The 27,679-nt window shown below is 33.5% G+C and overlaps 1 protein-coding gene across 1 annotated transcript in view; it reads left to right on the top strand.

The window, feature by feature from the left end:
* LOC103099306 (orofacial cleft 1 candidate gene 1 protein homolog) overlaps nucleotides 1-27,679 on the top strand; it is a gene marked incomplete at its 5' end in the record, with an annotated part of 113,488 nt that overhangs the window by 31,010 nt on the left and 54,799 nt on the right. The window contains 3 exons of the mRNA XM_016432629.2: nucleotides 925-1,011; nucleotides 14,450-14,530; nucleotides 19,002-19,171. Coding sequence (XP_016288115.2) covers nucleotides 925-1,011; nucleotides 14,450-14,530; nucleotides 19,002-19,171 — 338 coding nt within the window. The remainder of the gene's footprint in view (nucleotides 1-924; nucleotides 1,012-14,449; nucleotides 14,531-19,001; nucleotides 19,172-27,679) is intronic.

The raw sequence follows: 27,679 nt of genomic DNA, 5'->3' as shown, positions 1-27,679 counted from the left end.
AATATGCGGTGTAGTATAACAGTGGGACTAGGACACATTAACCGTTTCCTGGACTTAGAATTTATAAAAGGATGCTGTTTTCATGAGTTTCTGGTCCTTAATTGGTCTTGTGGCATTTGGTGATTCTAGTTGCAATCAGAAACAAGCACATTTTATTTGAATGCAAAATACTAGCCATAGACAGGCATTTATTTCTGTCAGCAGAAGTCGGAAAGTAGAATTGAGAAATCTATGACAGAAAAGTTGTCTTTTTTACAAATGTGTTCTTTTTTTTTTGTCATCAAGACAGGGAAATGCAGAATGGCAAAGAAAAGTAGATTTCTGTTTTTCATTTTTCACAGTGTTGGTCTGATTAACCAAAGTGTTCTGATAAGTGTTCATATCTCCAATTCACATTGTTTGAATAATAAAGTGGGAATGACTTTTCAGAATAAGTTTCATTCCATCACTTCCCACTTGGCCCTTATAAATTCAAATTGTCTAACCCCCTCCCCCCAATAATAAAGCTACTCCTCATTTGACTACAGAATTCTGGTTGGATATCACAATATGCCCAGTGGTACATAGGCAAGAAAAGAGAAGGCCATATCATGAACTCTATCCCATATAACAATCTGGTAATGTACAGTATGTCCTCAAAACAATTTGGCTTAGGTTTTTACTTATTATAATGTCTAAATTTGATAATTTTCTCATTAATTTCTCAGCAACAGTAAGATAGAGTGAACTTGTTTCCTGAATTACCTTTTTTGACCTTTTGCAAGATGATAATTACAAAACTAGAAGGCTTGGAAGACTTGTAAAAAAATTAAGCTTATAAAGTAGCTAAAATGGCCCTTCCATGCTGGTGTCGATTTCAAAATTAACATTTTGGTTCATGTGCTTCTAATAATCACTGACCCTTCCTTCATGTACTTTCCACAGGAAATGAATACAGCAGAAATTACTTTGACCCATTGATGGATGAGGAAATAAACCCAAGGCAGTGTGGGATGGGGGTCAGCGGAGAAGGTGAGCTAGAATTAAGTATGTAATTTTTGTGTCAGAATATTCTCTTCCATTCATGAAAATGAGGTGACAAAGATCACATATGCAGTTCCATTTAGATGTTGCAGCTTACAATTTAAATGGTAAGTTTTAGCCACTAACAACGTGATGGGTAGTAGAGGTAATTTTTGATCAAGGACAGCAAGCTAGTGGGAAGATAGAAGCATGAATCTTCTTTATTTGGGTTCCAGCAGGCTACAATTTAGTATCATCCTTACAAGGTCTGCATTATATGGACATGGTGAATGATCACTTAGCAAATGCAGCTGTCTGCTTACATTGAAAATGAGCATTCCAGAACAAAGAATACACAGCAGAGGAAATCCTTACTCAGGCTGACTTGGGTTATAAGAACAAATATGAACAAATATATATATATATATATATATATATATATATATATATATATATATATATATATATATATATATATATAACCAAGGACTGAAAGGATAAGATTCTTCTGCTATATTTAGAAGAAGTAGCATATTGCAGGAGAAATATTAAATTTGTAGTCTTAGGATCTGGGTTCAAATCCAGGCTTTCCCATTTACTCTTGCGATGTTGGGCAACTCATTTTTACATATGTAATAATGATTATGACAAAACTTAATGCAGAGGCTCTTATTTGGGGCTGTGGTTTGATTTTTTTTAAGGAATCCCAGTTCATTTTTGTGTCTTCTGTGAAGAGAATGGGAGTTACTAGGGCCACATTTCCTTAAGTAATTTGAACTTCTTAACAAGCCAGATGAGAATAATCACTACAAATGAGAATACCGCAACATAGCACATGTTATTTTTACAAAATTAAAATTAAGTAAAATTACTATATAACTCCCAATCACAGAGTTCAGAGGGAAAAGGAATCTTATTAAGGCATTATTTTTTATGTTTATATATATTTATTTTATATACATTTATAATATAGTATATTTTATATATTTATATATAGAAAAATATATATATATATTTTTAGATCTAATATAATAATAATCTTTTCTATATATTTATAATAAAGGTATTATTTAGGCAAACCATTTCATTTGTACATAAGTAAGAAAATGACTACCTAATAAAGGGAACTTATCCAGGGTTATGCAGATAGTTGAATGTAGTAACTAGGTGACTCAGTGGATAGTGCACTAGGCTTGGAGTCATGAAGACCTGAGTTCAAATTTGACTTCAGACACTTTCTAGATATTATAGTAGGCAAATCACTTAACCCTTTTTGCATCAGTTTCCTTTTCTATAAAATGAGCTGGAGAAGGAAATGGGAGACCACTCTAGTGTCTTTGCTAAGAAAGCCCCAAAATGGGTCACAAAGAGTTGGACGTGACTTACATGACTGAACATCAAAAAGATGCAATAGGAATTATTAGTCAACTATTCCCGATGGCCAATTTTGACCAATAGCTAAAGGGTTAGGGTGGATTCATTTGTAGAAAGAATATTTAGCATATGTAGGAAACCTGATTTCATGTGATTAGCCTAATGGAAACTGCATTGCCTTCATTTGGTATGTTCACAAAAATATATGTAAAGAAGACAATTAGTCTTAGAGTTGAGAGAACATCCCAGTTATGGGACTTACTAGATATGGAAAATTGAATGTCATTTAATAATAATATTTGTACTATATACCTCAGAGTGCTAGGATAAAAACATTTGGTAAATTTTAAAGTACTATGTACACACCTTATTAAATGCATATTTGAAGCTCATTGTTTCAGGTTAAATTTTAGCAAATTATTTAGTAGGGCCAAAAATGATATTTTAATTAGTAGGTAATGAATGTATGACACATGAGCCATATTGGGCCCTTGGATAAATTTCTCCAAAGCAGCCCATGGCAAGTTTTCTATAACTTTAAATAGTGTTCATGACCGTCCAACTACACAAAGATGAAAATATGAATTCTCATTATGTATAGTTTTCTAAAAAGTATATATCGAATTTAATTTATTGGTACCAACACTGTTATTGCCTATATCTCCTAAATTTCTTCTTTTTTCCTTTGTGTATTTTTATAATATTTCATTGTTGCTCTTTTCTTTTTTTTCTTACTTCACTATTGTTATCCACCTCTAAAATCCATCCAAAAACCCCTTCCTCAAATAAAAGCTCTTTGCTGTATCAAATTAGTATAGCACAGCTAAACAAATTGATACATCGGGCATGGCTGAACATAAATGTCATATTCTGCATTCACAGTTCATGTTTTATGTAATCTGATCTGTAGTTCTTTGGAACTTATTACTCAAACACTATGCTTTCCTTTGGCTTGGAAGCTTTGGATTTTGGCTGTTATTGATAGAAGTTTTTATTTTAAAAAACCTGGGAGATTTCCTTCAGAACACAATTATTGGATTCTTTTTGCTTTTTAATTTTTCCTCTCTTTCTTATATATCTGAGTAATTTTATGATTTATTGAAGTATGATACTTGAGTTTTCTGTCATTGTTTTTAGGTAATACAATGATTGTTGTTATCTTTCCCTGAACCCTTTCGTAGGTCTTTTGTTTTTTATAATATATGGTGTTAATTTTCATTTAGATTTTGAGTCTTTTGATTTTGTCCTTATATTTTTTTTCGTGGAATAATTGAGTTCTTTTTATTCCTTTTATCTGAGAGACTACTACTTGGTAAAGGTTGTCCAACTTCTGTATTTTTTTTTCTTTTTCCTCTTTTCATTTTTTCCTCTTAGAAACTCTAATTAAAATTTTTATCTGTGGCTTGATTTTTAGCTACTTTTCAAGTCCTTATGTCCAAACAATTATTTTTCCCACAGTTCTCATGCTTGTTATTGAGTTGCTTATCTACTGATATGTTTATCTTAGACATCTCTTAAGCAATAGTATTTCTTCTTTGAGGTTTTCTTTCTTTTACTCATAAACTCAGCCTTGATTCCTGGATTGGGGCTTTGTGTCATGGCCAGGTGGTTCTTCTTTTGTACTCTTGAATCAGATCTATAGTCCTGTATGAGATGGCTAGTATTTTGACTCATTATCTGCCATAATCCTTGGTTTGAGGCTTCTTGTCTTTGTCCTAGATAAAGTAAGGATAAATTTTGTCACAGTTCCTTTTTCCAGTCTCTGGCTCTGTCTCTGTCTCTCTCTATCTGTCTCTCCATAGCGGGGGTAATGATTAGCTTCCCCTGCCCTGCCTTCCTTTCCCTTTTTCAATCTACTTTATTGGCTAGTAAAAACTGCAATTTTTTTCCCCTTTCCCTATGGGTTCTACATTATTTATCTAATAATGAGTGTTATATTTTATTATTTTTTAAAAATGAATTATTTTAATTCTTTATCTTGATGGTTATTTTTATGTCAATTGTATATTGATGAATAATTATATTATGATTTGATATGCATGTCAAGGGTCCTTGATTTAAAAAATGCATATACCTTTCCTCTAATTTATCTTCTTGATAAGTTGGAGTTTAAATTATATGATGAAACATTTGTTGATGCATTTGCTGAAAGAAGTCATATTTTATAACTTTGGAGTGATTTCCATTCCACCCCCATCAACTCCACTAGAAGTATTTCGGGAAGAATAGTAAAAAGTATGGAATATTGTCTCTTCCACTTACTCTTCCATCCAAGTGGATACTAAACTTTATAGATGAATTCACTTAATTTTCTTATATTTGTCTAATTAGCATTATTTGGGGGGGGACAGAGAATGAAACATGGTACAATGATAAGATTGAAAAGGAACTAATTCAGGAAAAGAAATAGAAGAAAAGAAGAGTTTAGTAAAATTATCACTACTATTAACTAGACCATAATTTTTATGTTAGTGTTCTAGAAACTATTGGAATAAATATCTCATTCCTAACCATTCCTTTCCCCCAGTATCAAAACACACAGGGCAAGAATATTGTCTTTAAGATGATAGAATCTAAAACGTGTGGACAGTAAAATAACAACATTAATATCAAAACCGTACCACCAGGATGAAATAGGCGAACAATTTGGAAAATGTTTCAATTGTGCTCACTTTACCAAATGGCCTGGCCCTAGATATGCTAAAGGAATTCTTCAAATATTTTTGGGTCTCCAGAAGACTGATAAGAAGGTTTTCATGGCTTTTGTATAGTACGAATTATTCAGAGAGTGTAAGAATGAGAGGTAGCACAACATAATGAAAAAAAGCCCTGTCATAGGAGTTTGGAGACTTGTATTCTAGTTCTAATTTTCTGATTTTAAGTAATTTCACTTTTCTGTGCCCTAGTTGTTCATTTATAAAATGAAGGTTTTAGATTTGTGACAAGATGATAGAGTAAGAGATTGTGTCACAATCTAGCTTTTGTTCTTATTACTTCAAAATAAGAAAAAAACAGTTAAGTAAATTAAAAATATAAAAAAAAGAGAGAAAAAGGAAACATTTTCCCATAATGTAATTTTTTTTTCTAAAAAACCAAGCTAAACCAGAAGACTTCAGTTTTGGCACACTTCAGCTATAAGTAATATAGCTTATGGCTTAATGGACTCTCCAGTACACTTTACTTTTCATTGTTATGACACCTGTCCTGTTTTCTTGTTTCTTTTTAGCAATGACCTTATTTAACTGATCTATCCCTTGAGGGGATCTAGCCCCATAAATGGACAAAAGGGGCAACTGTGGATGAGTACTAGAATGCTATCTAATATAGAGGAGAAGTGATTCTAATAATAAGTAAAATGTAAAGGAACAAAAACTCATCTGAGGTCATATTGCCTTACAGTTTTCATATGAAAAGAATCCAAAAGGACTCTTTATTCCCAGTCCTTAAAGCAGGGAGGCAAATAAAGTGACCAGTTTTGGTGGTCTTGTTATTATAAAATGTGTAGCAGTGAATAAAGAAGCTAATAGTGTGGGACTTAGTACAAATCTATCTGGAAAATAAGAGAACATGTATATGCCTACTCAAACCAACACATGCAAAAAAGAAAGGAAAATGTGTAAGCAATTTTGAAAAAGATACAATGAATATGTTATTTAAGGAATTATAATAAATAATTTTCAGTAAAAAAGAAAGTGAGGCAATAACTTTTATGAAACACACACATATATATTTGAACACTGGCAAGACATTTTAGAAGTTTTTAGAAGAAAAATAAGAGAATTAAAAGAAGAAATTAGAATGGGAAAAAGGAAGAAAATCAGAGGTATTGAACAAAAATAAAAGGAAAACAAACGAGATTATTTAGAATATTTAACAGATGTTATATTACAAATGAAAGAGTATCTGGACAAGAGAATGGAACAACTGAGTTCCAAAGGACTGAAATGAAAGCAAATTTGAAAGTATAAAATGAAAAAATAAAATTATATTGGAAAAATATATAAATTACATTGTATGGACAAGATAACTTTTCCAGAAAAATATAATAAACTAAATATGACACTTCAGGAAATAATAAGAAAAGCTTCCTAAACAGCATGATAAGTAGAGGGCAAAGAGAAGATTGGTAGCACCCAGAGGACATTAACAATGAGATTAACAAAGTATACCTTACTAAGAAATATAATGATCAATCTTCATAATTTTGATGTCAAATAAAAATATTGCAGCCATGAGAATTTTTTAACATATTAAGGAAAATTATTCTAATTTATATATCTGCTCTTCCATTATGTGATAAAATTTGGTGCTTTATTTAGGCAGGGATAAAGGAGAAAAAAAGTAATATATAACAATTTCACTAATGAATATCAATCAAAAAATTTAAAAATAATTTTAGGAAAAAACACAACTATGGTTGTGCATAACAAATGCAAAATATTGTTCAATACAACCACGTTCAATTTATATTAGATATATAAAGTGTCTCAATATTGGGGAAATAGTTCACATATAGCAAAATCAACAAAATATGTAATTCTTTGAATGGATTTAGAAAATACCTTTGATATAATGTAGCACTCATTTGTGTTAAAAACACCAAAAACCATACTCACAAAAGAATCTACTTAATGTTTTCAAAAATGCATATATATTGTGTAGGAAGAGAAACTATATCAAGAAACTTTTTTTATAACATTTTTTTATTTGGTCATTATCTATTCATTGGAGACAAAGATCATTTTCTCCCCCCATCCCCCAACTATCCCTTAGCAGATGAGCGATTCCACTGGGTATCACAAGTATTCTTGATTTGAACCCATTTCCATGTTGTTGGTATTTGCATTAGAGTGTTCATTTGGAGTCTCTTCTCACTCATATCCCCTCAACCCCTGTAGTCAAGCAGTTGCTTTTCCTTGATGTTTTTACTTCCACAGATTGTCCTCTGCTTGTGGATAGTGTTTTTTCTCCTAGATCCCTGCAGATTGTTCAGGGACATTACACCGCCACTAATGGAGAAGTCCATTACATTCGATAGTACCACAGTGTGTCAGTCTCTGTGTACAATGTTTTCCAGGTTCTGTTCCTTTCGCTCTGCATCATTTCCTGGAGGTTGTTCCAGTCTCCATGGAATTCCTCCAATTTATTATTCCTTTTTGCACAATAGTATTCCATCACCAACATATACCACAATTTGTTCAGCCATTCCCCAATTGATGGGCATCCCCTCATTTTCCAATTTTTGGCCACCACAAAGAGCACTGCTATGAATATTCTTGTACAAGTCTTTTTCCTTATTATCTCTTTGGGGTACAAACTCAGCAGTGCTATGGCTGGATTGAAGGGCAGACAGTCTTTTATTGCCCTTTGGGCATAGTTCCAAATTGCCCTCCAGAATGGTTGGATCAGTTCACAACTCCACCAGCAGTGAATTAGTGTCCCTACTTTGCCACATCCCCTCCAGCATTCATTACTTTCCTTTGCTATCATGTTAGCCAATCTGCTAGTTGTGAGGTGTACCTCAGAGTTGTTTTGATTTGCATCTCTCTGATTACAAGAGATTTAGAACACTTTCTCATGTGCCTATTAATAGTTTTGATTTCTTTATCTGAAAACTGCCTATTCATGTCCCTTGCCCATTTATCAATTGGAGAATGGCTTGGTTTTTCGTACAATTGATTTAGCTCTTTGTAAATTTGAGTAATTAAACCTTTGTCTGAGGTTTTTATGAGGATTGTTTCCCAATTTGTTGCTTCCTTTCTGATTTTGGTTACATTGGTTTTGTTTGTACAAAAACTTTTTATTTTGATGCAATCAAAATTATTTATTTTGCATTCTGTGACTCTTTCTAAGTCTTGCTTGGTTTTAAAATCTTTCCCTTCCCAAATGTCTGATATGTATACTATTTTGTGTTCACCTAATTTTCTTATAGTTTCCTTCTTTATGTTCAAGTCATTCACCCATTTTGAATTTATCTTGGTATAGAGTGTGAGTGTTGATCCAAACCTAATCTTTCCACACTGTCTTCCAATTTTCCCAGCAGTTTTTATGAAATAGTGGACTTTTGTCCCAAAAGCTGGGATCTTTGAGTTTGTCATATACTGTCATATACTTACCCCAAGTCTATTCCACTGATGCTCCTTTCTGTCTCTTAGGCAGTACCAAATTGTTTTGATGACCGCTACTTTATAATATAGTCTGAGATCTGGGACTGCAAGGTCCCCTTCCTTTGTATTTTTTTTTTCAGTATTTCCCTGGATATCCTTGATCCTTTGTTCTTCCAAATGAACTTTGTTATGGTTTTTTCTAAATCAGTAAAAATTTTTTTGGAAGTTCAATGGGTATGGCACTAAATAGATAAATAAGTTTGGGTAGGATGTTCATTTTTATTATATTGGCTCGTCCTACCCATGAGCAGTTAATGTTTTTCCAATTGTTCAAGTCTAGTTTTAGTTGTGTGGAGAGTGTTTTGTAGTTGTGTTCATATACTTCCTGTCTCGGGAGATAGATTCCTAAGTATTTAATCAATAACTTTAGCAAAGTTGCAGGATACAAAATAAACCCACATAAGTCATCAGCATTTCTATATATTTCCAAAACAGCTCAGCAGCAAGAACTAGAAAGAGAAATCCAATTCATAATCATCTTAGACAAAATATCATGAAACTCTTAAATTACTGTAATCATTTTTTTAAAGACCAAAAAAGAATTCATCAATAAATCTAAAAATAAATACTGTCACTACTATAGAGAAATAATTATTACAGAAAAAATTCCAAAGTAAACATCAAATTCAAAAATATCAGTTATATAGCTTAACATACTGTCTAATGAAAATACAAAAAAATTGTAGCAGTAAGACTAGATACAATAGAGCCCTTTTTAGTTTAAAAAATTCTATGATTTATTTCGGGCATTATGTTAAAGGGAGCAGGTGGTTGACTGAAAGGAGCCCCCATGGTCATTAGGAATTCCAATCCACTGGAGAGGAAAAAGGTGCCGATCACAGAAAAACTTTCAAGTTCATTGTAAATTACCAGGTGCTAACTTTACAGTTTCACCTTCTTTTTTTATGGGGAAATTCTCTAATACTCCTGCAAGGTGAAGGACAATAGAGTATGTATAAATTCAGCTGAATTTTTTTACTTGATTGATATTTCAGAACTTGTTAATTTCAATACTTTTCTTTTTTTTAAACCCTTACCTTCCATCTTGGAATCAATACTGTGTATTGGTTCCAAGGCAGAAGAGCAGTAAGGGCTAGGCAATGGGGGGTTAAGTGTCTTGTCCAGGGTCACACAGCTGGGAAGTGTCTGAGGTCAGATTTGAACCTAGTACCTCCCATCTCTAGGCCTGGCTTTCAATCCACTGATCCACCCAGCTGCCCCTTCAATACTTTTCTAATTCTAGGCCAGGAACAGTATCCTCTAAAAGATTGCCACTAAAATTAATGATTTTATATGGAAATGCTCTTTTACAGTAAAAGTTTTTGGCATGTCAGTTTTTTTATAACAACTTATAGAATTTTCCTCAATTTCTAATCCTGAAAAACCAAACTGATCAGGGGAAATTTATTTTAGAAACTCTAGTTAAGATTTCACTTGTGGCAGTGAGATCAAGGGTGCATCATAGTAAAAAGAAGTCACATAATGAGTTCAGACTTAGGTACTTCTTGAGAAATTCCATTTTCATGGTATTATGATTTTGATTTGTTTAACATTTGATCTTTAGGATTCACTTTATTATTAGAAGCACCAGGCTATAGAAAGCTATTTCTGTGGTACACCAGTTCCTCTTAATATCCAGAAGTCTCAAGTATCTCTAGTTGGTAACTCAATTCTAGAATGAACACAGAAAATGAGATGAAAAATAAGCTTCTCCAAGAACATTCAGTGAAAAAATTCTCTGGAATTTTCACTTGGTGAAGTCGTTAGTCAAGTCTTTTGGAAAGCGTCTGGTGAAGTGAAAGGAGTTTACTGTCATGTAATTGATCAGGGTATGAACTCATAAAATCATAAGATTTAGACTTGCAAGAGGCCTCAGAACAATCCAATTTATTCATTTTACATATAAATTAACTAAGGTATAGGATGATTAAGTGACTTTTCCAAGGCCTCACAGATAGTAGGTAGTAGAGATAGGATTTTAGCTCAGAACTTGTGTTTACAAACTCAATGCTCTTTGGCTCTGTCTGTATCATTTTCCTATAGCAATGTCATACCCATATTTTAAAGAAACAAAAATATACAGATTGGATCTCCTGGAGCATAGGCAACAGTAGGAGGTGGAAGATGACATAGAAATATATATATATATATATATATATATATATATGTATATGTATATACATATTAAAGTTTACTCTCAAAATAAGGGGGAAAACCTGGAATAGTTGTATTATTGTGTTATTGTATTATATGCTTATTGTATAGTCTTGCTTGGTGGCAGGAGAATAGACAATGAAATCTTAAGACTTCTAGCTTTGTATTTCTTTGTACAAATATACAAATTAGTTCCTTTAAAAAGAAGATTTTTTTCTTTTTAAGAAAAGTCAGGAGTTTAACTGATACTCTTTGAGTTAACCATATGATGGCAACTGTTGATATACATATTCTCAAGATAAAGAAACTTGGCATTGTACACTGGATAGCTTAGTTTTCATGTGAGGGAGACCTATATTCAAGTCCTGCCTCTGATAGATATCAAGTGGCAATGGACAAGCCATAAAATTTACTGATATCCTAGGTAAATATTTAAGAATCTAAATAACGGGCACATTAATCTTTTTCATCAGGTAGAAGAATGCTCAACAATAAAATTCTCCATGGCCATAAAACACAGATTCAGGCTGTTTGTAAAAGCATAATGCAATAGTTCATACTACTACTACTACTACTAATATAATAAATATAGGAATAGTAAATAGCAATAATATAATAACATCATCAAGGTCCTCAAAGTCCTATCATCAACCAAGCTGGAGAGGCGCGGGGGGAGGGGGGAATATCAATATTAAGCTAAGAGGAAGCTATCCAGACGTTGTAGAGTGGGATCTTTGCATGCCAAGAAACCATTATGTTAGTAGTTAAGGTCTACGAGGAACCCTGAAATCCCAGTTAATTGAGCTGTGGTCATACCATTGACTGTGTTAGCAATAGGATGTGATGTACCTGTTGCTCAAGAAATAAAGAAATGGATAGAATGATAGAGCAGTATAGACTGACCTTACTCAAAATTATTATAATGATCAGCTGGTCATAAAGGATACCATTTGGGTGCTAGTAACATAGGAAGGCAAGATACATTAGAACAAAATAGATAAATGCATACCTTGCTCTACCCATAGTAATCTTATGCATTTTTTCCTATTCACATAAATATCTTTTAAAATAAAAAAAATTAAAATCCCTGTCTTCTGTCTTAGAAACCAAGTATTGGTTCCAAGCCATAAGAGGGGTAAGGGCTAAGCAATCAGGGTTAAGTGGCTTGCTTAGGGTCACAAAGCTAGAAACTGAGGCCAGATTTGAATCCCATCTCCATAACTTACTCTCTCTCCACTGAACCCTCTAGCTGACCCATAAAATATCTTTTGAAATCATTCTTTGCTAAATTCTTCATATATGTCAAATAAGGATAAACATTGATTCAAGTTTCTACATGAATGTCCTAGTGAAACAAGGGATAAATAACATATCTCTCTTGGTCTTCAGGCAAGATACACCAACCATGAAGATATCAAAGTGGAAACTGTTATTGAATTCATTAAGTCTTATAGGAATCCTCAAATCAAAGCTTATTGGGAAGGAAAGAAAGCATTTAAAGAAATTGTCACTTATGAAATACCAGTCTTAACCTTCAGAATTCTAAAATGGGCCATAACTAATTTGGAAAAGAGTCCAGCAAATACTTGTATAATATTAACAAAACATAGCACCCATTCCCCCAAGGCAATCATAGAAAATGCAATATTTTCATGCCAACAAGTGAGAATAGAATTAATAAACATAATTACCAGACATGATAAATGGGTGAAAATTTTACAAAAATACTTTTGGATTAAGCATATATCACTTCACTGAGCAGTTTTAAAGACTGGCAACTGGATTTCTGTTATGTATCCAAAGTAACTTACCTTTAGATATATATTGTGAAACAACTGAGATACATCAATGAAATCAAATGGTCCCAAATGTACCTATTTGGGAAATATGCATAAACTCAATCAATTCCATGTGGATAAGGAACTGTTAAATGGCTGAGTCAGCCATGTGAATTTGTTTGGATGTAGGAATATTGGTGTTTATGATGGCAATTCAGGAACAGGTCATTGCTGATAGAAACTACTGAAGGATTATTCTTAAGTGATTGCCCTTAGTGATCAACACTGATTATGCAAGGAAATAAAATTCATGATTTAGTAACTAGAGTCATGTATGATAAAGTCATTCTCAAGGACTGACAGCTGACAAATCTCCATTCCAAAAATATAGGTCTACAAACATTCTGGAATGCTCAGTTAATAAACTATATTGGAACTTTGCTATTATCACAGAATAAATTATTGTCTACAATCACCCAGACTTAAAGTTGTTTCATAAACATTTTTAAAGACATGTAACCATCCCAAATATCCATACTTTCTAAATCACATGAAATAAAAATCTTTCAATATATAGCGGCCTGACCAAAGAGATCAAACTGATTTGGTGCATCCTTTTTGTCATGTCTGCTTTCAGAAACAAAGCAGATGAATTTCCATAAAAAACTTTTATTTTTAGTCAACTATAAAAATCAGTTATTTTATCATCCTAAAAAGGTACTGAGGACATAAAATATAAAATGAGAAAAAAACATTATAGTAATTTGTTCTAGGAAAGTTTATAGTTGAATAGCTTTGAAAAATATGATGAGATAAAATGACCTCTCAAAACTCATTCCATTGTCATTGAAAAGGGAAGAATGCCAAAAACAGTGGACATTATTAGGCTCAAATTTTTTTAGTCTTTTTTTTTTTAGTTTTATGGCATAAACCTAATCAGAAGACTTATCTACTAGACCCATCTAGCTGGAAGGAATTGCATATTAGAAGCTCACTTTCTTTCAGAGACTAATCAACAACAAATCCCTGCTATACAAACCCAGTCCTCAAAATATCCTCTGGAATTTAATAAATGAATTATATAGGATTAGAAGGAAAATCACAGATAAAATTGTTGACTATAATTGCCAGGACATAATGTTTATCCATAAAATTTTAAATAATATTTTAATTGATACAACAGTGTACCAAATGCTTTTAATCACCAAGTGTTGTGGAATAAAAATAATCTTTCAAAATATTAATATTTAGAGGAAGCTCTTAAGACCACAAAACAATAGGATGAGGAACATAGAATCCTCACCAGACTGTATGGCACAGCAGTTGTTTGCAAGATGCTTCCAGTAAGCCTACAGAAGATGTATTTATATCTCAGTACTTCTTTTTGCTCACAAAAAACAGCTATTTCATCTACTATTAGGAAATGTGTGAGACTGGATTTGAATTTAAGTCCTCTTGACCAGTGCTTTATTCTCTGTGCCACCTGGCTTCCTAAAAAAACTACCCATTCCTGCTTGTTTTGATAATTCTATCAAATTCTGTTTTTTAAGAAATTATAATTGTCATATGATTAATGTGATATTTTGTATCTCTTTCTATCAATTGATCATCTGTATATCAGTTTATTATATCTATATAACATTTATATATCTATATATCAATTCTATCTTAGTTCACTGATAATAGAGTAGCATCCTGTTTTTCTGGGAAAATATATTACCAAATATTAAGCATGCCATTCTAGACAACTTTTAAAATCCTTTTGATGGTGTCATTGATTTACCAAAGTGAATGACATGATAGAAAATTGAGAGTTGTAATTTTGATGTGTGGTCAAATCATAAATTCAGAATATATATAAAAATCTTGTTTATGATTGATTACTAATTGTTAAGAATTGAGATTTATATACCTATAAATGTGAACCATATTACAGAGGAAATAGTTAACACTGATGTCCTTTTTTTTTTTTAGTTATGGTACAAATGGATGAAAAACTTCTATATGAGGAGCTAATGAAGCTTCTAGATGAAGATTACAAAGAGGAACCCCAAGGTACCTACTCATTTTCAACATCATTTATATGAGAAAATTTGAGCTGTATACTTTTACTCAATTTTCTGTACTTGTTGCAGAAACATCCACTGATGATGTTTTGGCTCTTCCAGTAACACCTTTAAATCTCATTTTATTTCCATTTTAAAGACAAAACCCTTCAAAATATTTCATTTCATAAAGATTAAAGGAGAAAATGTGAATCATTATTTAGTCATTATTGAACAAGTTTCCATAACTGACTAAAATTCTTTACCCTTTAGAGAAAAATACAGACTCCCAAATAGCTGGATCTTAAGAGATGATGTAGCTAAGCTCATATCTAAATAGGAATTTCCCTTACATTATACAGTGGTCACCCAGTTTCTGCTTTAGGACCACCAATGGTTTGGAACTTTCTGAGTCAGTCCTTAGTATAGACAGTTATAAGTGTTAAATATTTCTTTGTACAAAGTCAAAATCTGCCCCTTTGCTACTTTGACCCCTGAGTTCTCATTTTACATTGTGAGGTTATTCAAGACAATTCAGTAAGTCTACTATTAGTGGGATATTATAAACATGATTGATCACACAATCTTGAAATTGGAATTGAACCTAGCAGCTGTTTCTTACAACATATTCATGAAAAATCCTTCCCCATGCAACTAATCTGATAAGTGGTTCTCTAGACTTTGCATGAAGAATTCCAGGGAGAGGAAAAATCTTATACATCCTAAGGAAATCCTTATGATTTTTTTTGATAACTCAAATTACTAGAAACTTTAAAATATGAAAACTATATGTTTCTTAATCCTTGTTCTGCTTCTGGGATCAAACAGAACAAGTCTTATCCCTTTTCCATATTCTTTATTACTTGAAGACAGCTATTGTCAGTCATTCTTAGCCTTTTTTAGATCATGGATCATCTTTGCAGTCTCATGTAACCTATGGATCCTTTTTCAGAGTAATGTTTTATAATCATAAAATAGAATACATAGATTTGCAAGGGAAACCAATAATGCTGAAATAAAGGTATCATAGTATTATGTATTCAAAGTTTGCAAAGCTACTGAAATCTGTCCATAGACATTTTTACAGGTTAAAAATGTGTTTTCTTTACTACATATTCCTTCCTTCCTTCTTTCCTTCCTTCCTTCCTTCCTTCCTTCCTTCCTTCCTTCCTTCCTTCCTTCCTTCCTTCCTTCCTTCCTTCCTTCCTTCTTTTCCTCATTACTAAGCATTTGTTCCAAGGTAGAAGAGTACTAAGGGCTAGGAAACTGGGGTTAAGTGACTTGCTCAGGACCACACAGGAAATGTCTGAGTCCAGATCTGAATCCAGGTCTTCTTGTCTCTAGACCTGACAATTTGCCTTTGAGTCAACTAGTTGCTTCCCTACCTTTCTCTTAATGCAGCCTAAAACTTCACTAGTTTTTCTTTTCTTTTTTTAAAAGTTCACTTAATTAATTAATTAAGACTATCTTTCCATGGTTACATGATTCATGTTTTTTCCCCTCCCTTCCTCCCACCCCCCCTCCTGTAACCAATGAGCAATTCCACTGGGTTTTATGATCAAGATCTATTTCCATAATATTTACATTTGCAATAAGGTGATCATTTAGAGTCTATATATCTCCAATCATATCCCCATCGAACCATATGATCAAGCTGTTGTTTTTCTTCTGTTTCTACTCCCACAGTTCTTTCTCTGGATGGGGATAGTGTTCTTTCTCATAAGTCCCTTCACTAGCTTTTCTTGACTGTGATATTATTTACACTATTAATTATCCATATTTTGTTGAGGAGTATCATTGTCTTTCTTGCCTTCCCCATTTTGGATTTGTCACATTGACCTTTTAAACCTCAGTTTAAGATTTAAAATTTATCCCAATTAAACTTCATTTATTAGAGTTGCTTTAATGTTCTAAACTGTTCCACAGTACATCCTTTTAGTTTCTAGAGATTTTTCCCAAATAACAGGGGACTTATCCAGCTATGTTTCATATGCAAATTTCATAAACACTCTACCTATTACTTTATTTAAGACTTTGATAAACATGTCCTTCAGCACATAGTCCAGTTCATTTCCCCTAGCTCAAAGAAAACTTTCCATACAGACACTGAGTCTTTCGTATCTAAACTTTTGCTCTGGCTTTTCAACCAGCTTCAAATCCATGTAACAGTATTATGTGAGATTTAGGAATTTATAAAATTGAATATTATTTCTATTAACATAGTACATAAATAAGACTATAAATCTATCGAAGTATGATAATTACCTCAGAGATGGATTTCCTTTTCAATTGTTTTCATATCTTTTTAAATCTCTTACCTTCCATCTGAGAATCAATACTGGGTATTGTTTCCACTGCAGAAGAGTGGTAACGGCTAGGCAATGGTGGTTAAGTGACTTTCCCAGAGCCACACAGTTAGCAAATGCCTGAGGCCATATCTGAATACAGAAATTCCACTCTCTGGGTCTAGATGGAGCCACTTAGTTCAGGGGGGTACCCTTTCATAACTTTTAAAAGCTATTTTTATCCATCAAATTTCTCTATAAGAAACCTTGATAGGCACTTCAATAATGTTTTATTAAGTATCCTGGGCACCATGCTCATTGTTGAGGATGCAAAAAAGCATGACCACTGCCCTAAAAGAGCTCACATTTTAATGAAGGAGCCAACATATAAACAACTATTTATATATAGACATACATATGATATTTATAGTGTAAATGGGACACAGTCACAAAAAGAAAGCAAAATTATTTGGGGACTGGGAATGGCTTTTTGCAAAAGGCAGGATTGGAGCAGTTTTGAGGGAAACCAGGAGTTGGAACTGAGGGAGATTTGAGAGAAGGCAGATAGCCAGTGAGAAGGCATACAGTAGAGGTATGGAGGACATGATCCTCTTTAAGTATCAGCAAGAAGGCCAATATTGCTGGAAAGGAGAATATTTGGAGGAAAATAAAGTTCATGAATACAAAGAACAAGAGGCAGTCAGGTTCTTAAATGCTTTAAAGGCCAGCAAGAGGCTTTTATATTTGACCTGGAGCCTTCAGAGATTACTGAATAGGGGAGGAAGATCATTTTGAAGTTGGATAGAGAGTAGACCATAAAGAGTTAAGTAGGGGACAGATTGCAATGGGAAGAAACTTGATAAGGGAGACCAATCAAAAATCTATTGCAATAAACAGCCCAGGCATGAGATGATGAGAATCTGCATTAGAGTAGGGACAGAAGGGAGAGAAGGGACTGTATACAAGAGATGTGAAGCTAAAATGACAAGATATGCTATCAGATTATATATAGAGAGTGAGTAGGAGAGCCAAGTTAAGGAAGACCCCTAGGTTTTTAACATGGATGATTTGGAAGATAGTGGTACCCTTGACAGTAATGGGAAAATTTGGAAGAAGTAAGGTTTTTCACATGTAAAATGAGGAACCTGAACTAGATAATCTATAAATCTTCCAGTCTGGTATCCTATGATCCTAGCCCATCTTCACATTTTCATAATAAGAAAAGCGAAGTCCTTATGAAAAAAGGGGGCAAAAATCCAGCTCTCCTGTACTCTAGGCTAGTTCTATCACTCCTATTACATGATCCTGCCTCTCTCATGAAGAGAAAAGTTCATTTTCTTTGGGAGCAAGTTACCCTGTTAAGGTGCACTGAAATTCCAGCATTAACAGCATAGGCAATACACAAGAAATTCCATCTTTTCATTTTTCATTCTCTAGTTTCTCTTAGAAAATGGAAGACAGAGGATTGTTTCATATTTACTGTGTACATTTGGATAGATGAATAGATACTTTTTTGTAGATGGTGCCATTTGTAAATGATCGAGAAAGAGCAAGCTTGTCCAAGGTAAAACAAACTCATCATTTATATAAACACAGACATTTCCATGCAAATAAATGAGGCAGCTAAAATAAAGTGCTTCTGTATTGGGGATAGTCTGGTAGCTGTCAGGTCTTAGTGATTCTAATATGGGAAAATGGACTAAGGAAGCTCCATCTTCTATCCTACCTATTTATCTCTCAAGCTGGTTTCAGCAACACAGCCGGTAAGTGGGGAGCTATTCTGGTAAACAGCATGCAATATTAAAGTGGGAAAGCATTGCATCTACACTTAAAGCTACCTCTGGTAAACAAGAATGAGTTTTTAATGCTTGCTTGTACTTTGCTTAGTTTTCAAGCTTTTCCAAGATTAATAGGTTTGACTCTCCCTCTCCCTCCTACTCCTTTTTCAGCTAACCTTGCTAAAACCTTTTATTTTTAAAGATAAACCTTTTTAGCTAAAAACTTACTCTGGAGATAGTTCTAGTTTCTAGTACACATTGAAGCATGAAGCCATTTACTGAATTATTGATTATAGGAAATTGAACTTTGGTTATTTGAAGATAACAAAGGGAGTATGTTGACTTGTGTTGTTTCTTAAACCATCAGAAAGCTCAGAGAGGTAAGTGGATAATCATGTGGGCTTCTTGTTTTAAATAGCTGGTGTCATGAAGGAAGATATTCTTGTTTCTGAGAGGCCTGAGAGCACCAGTAAAAGCTGTGAGCTACACAAAGATGTTGAAAATGGAATGATTCCTCCTTATATCGAACAATTTGAAAGGGATGCTCAGAAAAATATAATTCTTCTTGGCAGATCTTCAACGGAGCAGGTCAGCACTAAAAACCATAAAATGATTCCCTTTTTTGAGGGCTTCATATTATGTTGACTTGTCAAGCCTATTAACTATCAATTGATTTTATTAGCAAGCAAAACTTTTTTTCAAGAAACACAGGATTCACCATTTCACTGGAGTTCCCTTTTCTAGGTTTCTCTGGACCATTTTCTTAACGGAATTAACCCAAATCATGTTATCTCTATCTTTATCTAAGGATGAATATAAATCAGCATCAATACTTAGTCCTACCAGCTTTATTTTTTTTTACATCATCTGGTTTGACTTTGTGCTAGAAGGCTATTATGCAAAATATTATGAAATATCTGTGGCAAAACCTAAAACCAGCATAACTTGCTTGGATGGAATTATGAAACACAAGACTTCTTCAGCTTATTTGCATGAGTGCCATATTACAATATTCTAGTTTATATGAAGTTGTCATTTGGGGGCTTACCTTGCCAAATGCAACTTTTTGAGTTCTTGGTGCACATGAGTCGCTTTGGCCACAGAGATTGTTCTTGACTTCTAAGACAGATTTTCTCCATTTGCTGTTCCTGAGAATTGTTGGCTTATGTATAATGTAATATTCCAAAATCACATATTTTTATATAGAAGGAAAGTGTTTGCTTAATTTGCTTACTAAAGGCCTCAAAGAATATGACTATGTGGGGTTCATAAATGTGAGTAGAGGGTCACATCACTAACAGAAATATTTGTTTTTAATTCCTTCCCCTTCATTATTTTCATTTGCACTGTATATATATATATATATATATATATATATATATATTCTGCATTCTTAATTATTAGAATGTTATCTTTCTTAGAATGTATGTTCCATGGATTCAAGATTGGCCCAAGATACTTCCTAGCTTTGTGACCCTGGGCAAGTCACTTAATCCAACTGTAATCTTTAGCTGCTCTTTGCTTTAGAACAGATATTAAGTATCAGTTCTAAGATAAGGGAAGGGTTAAAAAAGTATGAAGGAAGTATGGAGAGTAGACCATGAAGAGTTAAGTAGGGGACAGATTGCAATGGGAAGAGACTTGATAAGGGAGACTCCATACTCACCTCTCTCCCCCTTTCTTAAAATTACAAGTGCTTAGCACAGTACCTAGAAAAAAAATTACTGGTACCTAGTGAGTATTTAATAGTTGTTTTTGACTGACTTGACAGTTAATACTACAACTTTATCTGATTCCAGCTCAGTAGAAAAGATAGCCACAGAGTGATAGAATGTCATCATTGAAAGGGAACTTGAAATAGAAATTGAAAGAGTTTTCCTCATTTTGTAGAAAACTGAGGTACAGAGAAAATAAGTGATTTCTTTTAGAGTTTTACCAAGAATAATTGGTATAGTTTTTTGATCTTCCAAGTTCTTGCTCATTGTTTTTTATACTACTTCATTTATCTGAAAATCTAATATTTAAAAAACACATTTTAAAGTTTAAAAAGCTTTCTTCCTTGTCTCATTTAATCACTATGACAATCTTTTAGAAGAGGTATGATTTTAATTATTATTCCCATTTTATAGATAGGAAAAATATAACTCAGAAAGGGGAAGGTATTTTGTCCCATGTTACACAGCATAAATAATTATGGAGTGGGGACTGAAACTGAAGTTTCTTAATTCTCTTCCAAAACTATTACTTCAACATTCAGGGATTGGAAAGGACTGAAGAACAATTTTTTTTCACATCATAATTCAGTCCTGGAGTTTTCCTTCTTCCATCCTTCCTTGCTCACATATACTTTATCCACTCTCATTAAATGAAAGAATTTTTCAATTGATTTTTAAAATACTTTCAGAACTAATCAGAGAGCAGGGAATGAGAAAGCCTTTCTCTAATACAAATTATTTTAACATAAATGTATTTCTGCCATTTTCTTGAGAAAATTAGTTTTATTAACAATATTATATTAACTTCAGATTTAGGTGAAGGGGATGGGATAATTAATGGGCAGGGTGAGGGTAGGAAGGCATACATTATAAGAAAACAATACAAACACAATTTTCTTGTTCTTTTTGAATTACTTTACATGGAAATTTCCTTTAATCTGATTCCTTCAACTACTAAGTGGCTTGAACAAGAAAAAAAACAAAAACCTAGTTTTCATGACTCAGATGGTCATGGACACAGGAAGTTAGATCAGATCTCTCTTCTCAGCCATCATTTAATGAGCATCTTTTCTTCCTTGACCAGACAGAAGCCATTATCAGAAGACTTAAATCTCATACTTCCATAAATCTTGTCTTGGGACACCAGTGGTCTGATCATGATTATTACCTTGGATCTATTATTTTAGAATGGCCCCAGCCATGCCCTTCTTCATTCCCTAGATATCTTCTTATCAGATACTCTCTGTCTTCCCTCTTCATCTCCTACCTCCAAGACTTTTCCAGTTTTGGAACCATAATATTATCAATACTTTTAATGTTCCTAGAAAGGATGTTGCAGTATTCTACTCCCTTCTGATTCCATTCCTGTTGTAAGAGAGTAACTGGACTTAATCTGCCAGCAGAACAGAGAGAAGGAGATCTGGTAAGCTAGAGAGTTCTGCAGGAATGGGGGAAGGATAGGAAGGAGAGAGAATTCTGAGGAAGAGGGGAGGAAATGAACTGAACTGGTCAGTTAGAAAGATTCTTCTCCTCCCTGAGAAGCTACCAACATATCTCCTCCTGGGAAAACTTGCCCTAATACTCCAAAGAAGACAAACCAGTGAATAGGACTGAAAGCTGTTCATAAGAAGGAAAATTTCCTCCAGATCCTCTAAATTCCTGGACTGATTACAGCTGCCAAGGCAGTTAGAGCCAGGGCTTCTTTTAACTGACCCCAAGGGGGAGGGTCAGACCAACAGAACCTGATCTGTCAGACTTTTGGGAAAAGGGGTTTCAGTTAGTTTAGGGACTTCCTACTCCCTCTTCCCTTTTGCCTCATTCCTGAACTATCCCTTATCTTGTTCCCTTAAAATAAACCAGTTTAATAAGAACAAGTGACCAACTCCATTACATCGAGAGAGAGACTTGAAGTTGGGGCGAGGGAAGTGATATCTCTCTCCCCAGAGAGAGGGAAGCTGACAGTATCAATCTTGTGTAGTCAAAGTCTCTGAGGCAACAGAAATTAAGGTCTTGAAAGGCAATCAGAGTGGGGTTTCTCAGGGTAAGCTGAGAGGGAAGACAATCCACCCTCTCTCTTTCTTCTTGACTCAACTCCATCTTCACCTGCAGGGAGGGAAGACTCTATTCTCTCCCTGCTCCCATATTGAGCTATATTACACTATAAAATCCTCCTCCCCGGCTACTACTCACTTATAGGTGATTTACTTCTATTAGAATATAAGCTCTTCTATCACAAGGATTGTTTTTCTACTGTGGCATATATATATATATATATATATATATATATATATATATATATATATATATAAGAAATACTTAATAAATGCTTCATCATTAACAACTTGTATTTGTAGAGTGTTTTAAGCCTTAAACTTCCTTGAGTTAGAGGTAGTAATGTCTAATATTTGATATATCCAATCAAGAGTTAGGAGTACTGAGTTCTTTTTTTTTTAAACTCATCTTCTGTCTTAGAATCAATACTAAATATCAGTTCCAAGAGAGAAGAGTAGTAAGGGCTAGGAAATCAGAGTTAAGTGATTTGCCCAGAGTCACAGAGTTAGGAAGTGTCCACAGTCCAATTTGAACCCAGGACCTCCTATCTCCAGGTCTGATGCTTTATCCAATGAGCTACTAGTATTACATTCTAATTAGATCACAATTTCCTTTTTTCTCTGAGACTACTCAGATACCAGGTACTAATAATTTTGATTTGCCTTATATAGCTATTGTGATGGCAAAAAACACTTTGCAATCTAGAAATGAAAGCTTTTAGGTGTAAAATACAAAACTTATGGAGACACCTCTACACTTTGGGTAGAAACTGTGGAGAAATTGTAGGAATTCTTGGACAAAAAACATACTGGGGTGAATAGACACATTTTGTGTTAGCAGAGGGAACATCTAAGAAACAAAATTACCAGTTCATTAGAATTGTAGCTAGCAAAATTTGTATAGGGCTTTGTTCAATGGTGTGGCCATAGTAATAGATTGAAGGTTTCCTCCCTGGGGATCTTCTCACTGCTCTTAGCAGCAGTATTGCTGGGATCTCTGAGGGTAGAGACCCTTTCACACAGGTCCCCCTGTCCCATACCACAAACATTAGTGAAGTCCAAATCACTCTTTTTCCCAGTATAATTCCTTATAGTCAAACTACCTTTTGCTCTCCCCAGACTGCCTCCAGCACCCCCAAAGAAAGCAAGCAAGTTAGGCTTAATAGTTCCAGAGCTCACATATCAAAGTTTAAAGGTGAGAATCACTGTTGCAGAAAGAATGGTAGAGATGATGGTCCTTAAGCTCCTTGAGGGCAGAGAGTATTTTGTTCTGTCTTTGAATCCCTACTGCCTAGCACAGTGCCTGGTAAATAGTAAGGACTTAATAAATATTTGCTAATTGAATGATAATAATTATGGTAAAATGGTGATAATGTAATAATAATATAAAGGAATAAAGTAGTACTGGATAAACCAAGGTAGTCCGGGGGGGTAGAATAGGGCAGAAAATCCATTTTTAAATGCCATTAAGGACCCATTTTTTTTAAAAAGTAAATTGAAATGCTGAATGGATCAGGTAGTGTAATTGGCTAAATATCCATAGTTACTTTCAAAATATATTTATGCTTACTTTCTATATCCTGCCACAACATTGGGAAACATGTATGAAAGATGTTAAGAAATTAATTAGGTTGGAGAATTAACCAATGAAATAAAACAAATCAATTAAGTTCAGAATGTTTACCTGATTAGTCATAAAGAGGAGCATCAAGGAGAAAAAGCAGCATCATTTTCCAAATAAGTATTGAATTTGAAATAAAATAATTTCATTTTTTACTAGCTACCAGAAGGAAGTGTTTTCCTTGACTTTTCCTAATATTTACTGTAAGCTATATGCCTGTTCCTAATCAGTTGCAGATAACTGTGTTTTCCTCTGAATTTTAATTGTAAACAATCCATCCATTTACTTTATTCAATTAGGAAGCTGTGCTTTAAACTGGGTTATTTTTTGAATGATACATGTGTATGGTATACTATTGGAGGCCAATGTAAAATTATTTTTAATTTTAGCCTAGTTTGCAAAAGAATGTTGGGTTTATGGGAGTGATGGAGTAAACACCAGTCTAACCTTTGGAGAACTCAAGCGAACATTATATAAAGTTACTTTTAGTATTCATTGGCAACCTGCCCTATTTTGCTAAATTCTTTAAATCTACCCCATATTTGGCAAGACAAATGATTTAAAATATAGTAATATGTGAGGCTATGCATCAAACATGAAACTTGATTCTTGAGTGATAAAAAAAAACTAGCTAGAATAGGAAAGAAAATTTAAAAGTACAACAAAATAATACCCAAAATTCTATATTTTAAAATATTAACTTTTCTGAGTTCTGAAAATAAGAAACTCATGCATACCTTATATCAAGAATGGCATGTGTGTATGTGCATGTGTACACATATGTTTCAGCTGGTTGGTGTCAGATATACTGGGTTACAATTGGTGCTTTTAAGAACACTGGTCAAAAATCTCAAATCTAAAATTTCAAACTAGTCTAGAATCAAGTATGAAATGAGGTGACATATATGGATATACTCATAGATGTGTTTTTCTTTTGAACAAAACAGTTTTTATATACTTTCCTTCACTAACACTTTATTTTAGTGAGCAGGTACAAATCAGGAGTCAGTCCAGCAATGCTATGATAGGTCATCTATTTGAAGTTTAATTTGTTGATTTTATATACTACCTAGTGTTGCACAGTTTTGAACAGTAAATTAAATACTTCATTTTGTCTTTCTTGGCTCTAAGTGATTTAAAATAAATTATTTCAACATTTTTAAAACTGCTTATTGCTTCTGAGGTATCCTCAAATTCTGAGTCTGCAATTGTTGTCATTGCCATTATCATTTGTCACTATTCTAATAATTGCACTAATAACAATTTATGAGAGGTAGCAGGGTGTAGAAAAAAAATCAGTGGATTGAGATGTGGTATTTGCTCTGCTCTCTTACTAACTGTGCAGTCTCATAGAGGTTTTTGGAGCTTCAGTTTTTTCATTAACAAAATAACAGATAGGACCAGGTCAGTGATGTCAAACACTATATAATGCTTCCAACTGAGTTCAGTCATCAAAATGTAATTGGGAAATATTTAACAAAATAAATAAAAATCTAATAGAACATAGATAATGCTAATATTTGGTTTTCTAAGTTAATCTGTTGCCACAGGGATCCTGATGTCTTTTTTTAGTGGCTCCTATTTCTATTTGTACTAGATGATCTCTTAGAGTCTCTCACAACTCACAAGCTATGGTTTATTAGATCTGTAAATGGGAACAAATTTTGATCAGATTCAAATTCCAATGTAGCCCTTTTGAGTTTATATAAGACATTTCTTATTCAATTTTTCTTTTAATCTTGTAGGGATTTTGTATGTTTTTTAGCTTTTAAAATTCTTGGTCTTCATCAATATTTTCTATCCTTTATCCAACCTTTTACATACTTGGATCATTATAGAACTCATAGCACAGATATTGGAAAGGTTGACAAGGAATTACTGAGTTTGGCTTCTAACGTTAATTAGAATTAAAAAAGAAATAGTCTGCCACCTAAAATAATTTATGCTACATCTAATATGGAAAAAGAAAGTCTCATACTGTCATATTTTAATGTGTAATCACTGCTCTATCACATTTTATGAGCACTTCTATAAAGCTTTGGGAAAAGTTGATTTTTCCTTCAAATGTTCCATGCATTGACTATATAAAACAATTTTTAAATTAAAGTTTATTTATTTAATTAATTGATTTAGAATATTTTCCATGGTTACATGATTCATTTTCTTTCCCTCCCCTCCTCCCACTCCCTCCCATAGCCAACAAGCAATTCCACTGGGTTTTACAAGTATCATTGATCAAGACCCATCTACATATTATTAATATTTGCAGTAGAGTGATCATTTAGAGCAGCGGTTCTCAACATCTCAATTTGTAGCAATGAGAATACGTATTGCATATCAGGTATTTAAATTCTGAATCATAACTGTAGCAAAATTACAGTTTTGAAGTAGCCACCAAAATAATTTTTTGGTTTGGGGTCACTGCAATATGAGGAACTGTATTGTGGGGTCACGGCATTAGAAATGTTGAGAACCACTGATTTAGAGTCTACATCCCCAATCATATCCCCATTGAACCATGTAATCAAGCAGTTGGTTTCTTTCTGTATTTCTACTCCCACAGTTCTTTCTCTGGGTGTGGATAGTATTCTTTCTCCTAAGGTCCTCAGAATTGTCCTGGATCAGTGCATTGCTGCTAGTAGAGAAGTCTTACATTTGATTGTGCCAGAGTGTATCAGCCTTTGTGTACAACGTTTTCTGGTTCTGCTTCTTTCACTCTGAATCAATTCCTGGAGGTCATTACAGTTCACATGGAATTCCTCCATTTCATTATTTCTTTGAGCACAATCGTATTCTATTACCAACAGATACCACAACTTGTTCAGCCATTCCCCAATTGAAGGGCATCCCCTCATTTTCCAATTTTTTGCTACTACATTGAGCACAGCTATAAATATTTTTGCACACATATTTTTCCCTATCATCTCTTTGGGGTATAATCCCAGTAGTGGTATGACTGGATCAAAGGACAGGCAGTCTTTTAAAGTCCTTTAAACCCTAGAGTTTTTCTGATTTGCATTTCTCTAATCATAAGAGATTCAGAACATTTTTTTTTCATGTGCTTATTGATAGTTTCTTTAGATTTCTTTATCGGAAAACTTCGTATTCATGTACCTTGCTCATTTATCAATTGGGAAATGGCTTGATTTTTGGAACAATTGATTTAGCTCCTTGTAAATTTGAGTAATTAGATCTTTGTCAGAGGTTTTTTGTTATAAAGATTTTTCCCCAATTTGTTACTTTCCTTCTAATTTTGGTTGCATTGGTTTTGTTTGTACAAAGCCTTTTAATTTAATGTAATCAACATTATTTCTTAAATTATTCATTTTACATTTTGTAATATTCTCTATCTCTTGTTTGGTTTTAAAATCTTTCCCATAGACCTTATAGGTAAACTATTCTATGTTCTTTTTTTTTAAACTATTCTATTTTCACCTAATTTACTTATAGATTCCTTCTCTATATTTAAGTCATTCACCCATTCTGAATTTATCTTGATGTAGAGTGTGAGATGCTCATCTAAATATAATTTCTCCCATACTTTCTTCCAATTTTCCCAGCAGTTGTTCTCAAATAGTGGGTTTTTGTCCCAAAAGCTGGGATTTGGAGGCTTATTGTACACTGTCTTGCTGAGGTCATTTACCCCAAGTTTATTCTATTGATCCTCTCTTATGTTTCTTAGCCAGTACCATATTGGTTTGATGACCAC

The sequence above is a fragment of the Monodelphis domestica genome, chromosome 3 (assembly GCF_027887165.1).
Source record: "Monodelphis domestica isolate mMonDom1 chromosome 3, mMonDom1.pri, whole genome shotgun sequence".
Lineage (NCBI taxonomy): Eukaryota > Metazoa > Chordata > Mammalia > Didelphimorphia > Didelphidae > Monodelphis > Monodelphis domestica.
This window is presented reverse-complemented; position numbering and strand designations above follow the sequence as displayed.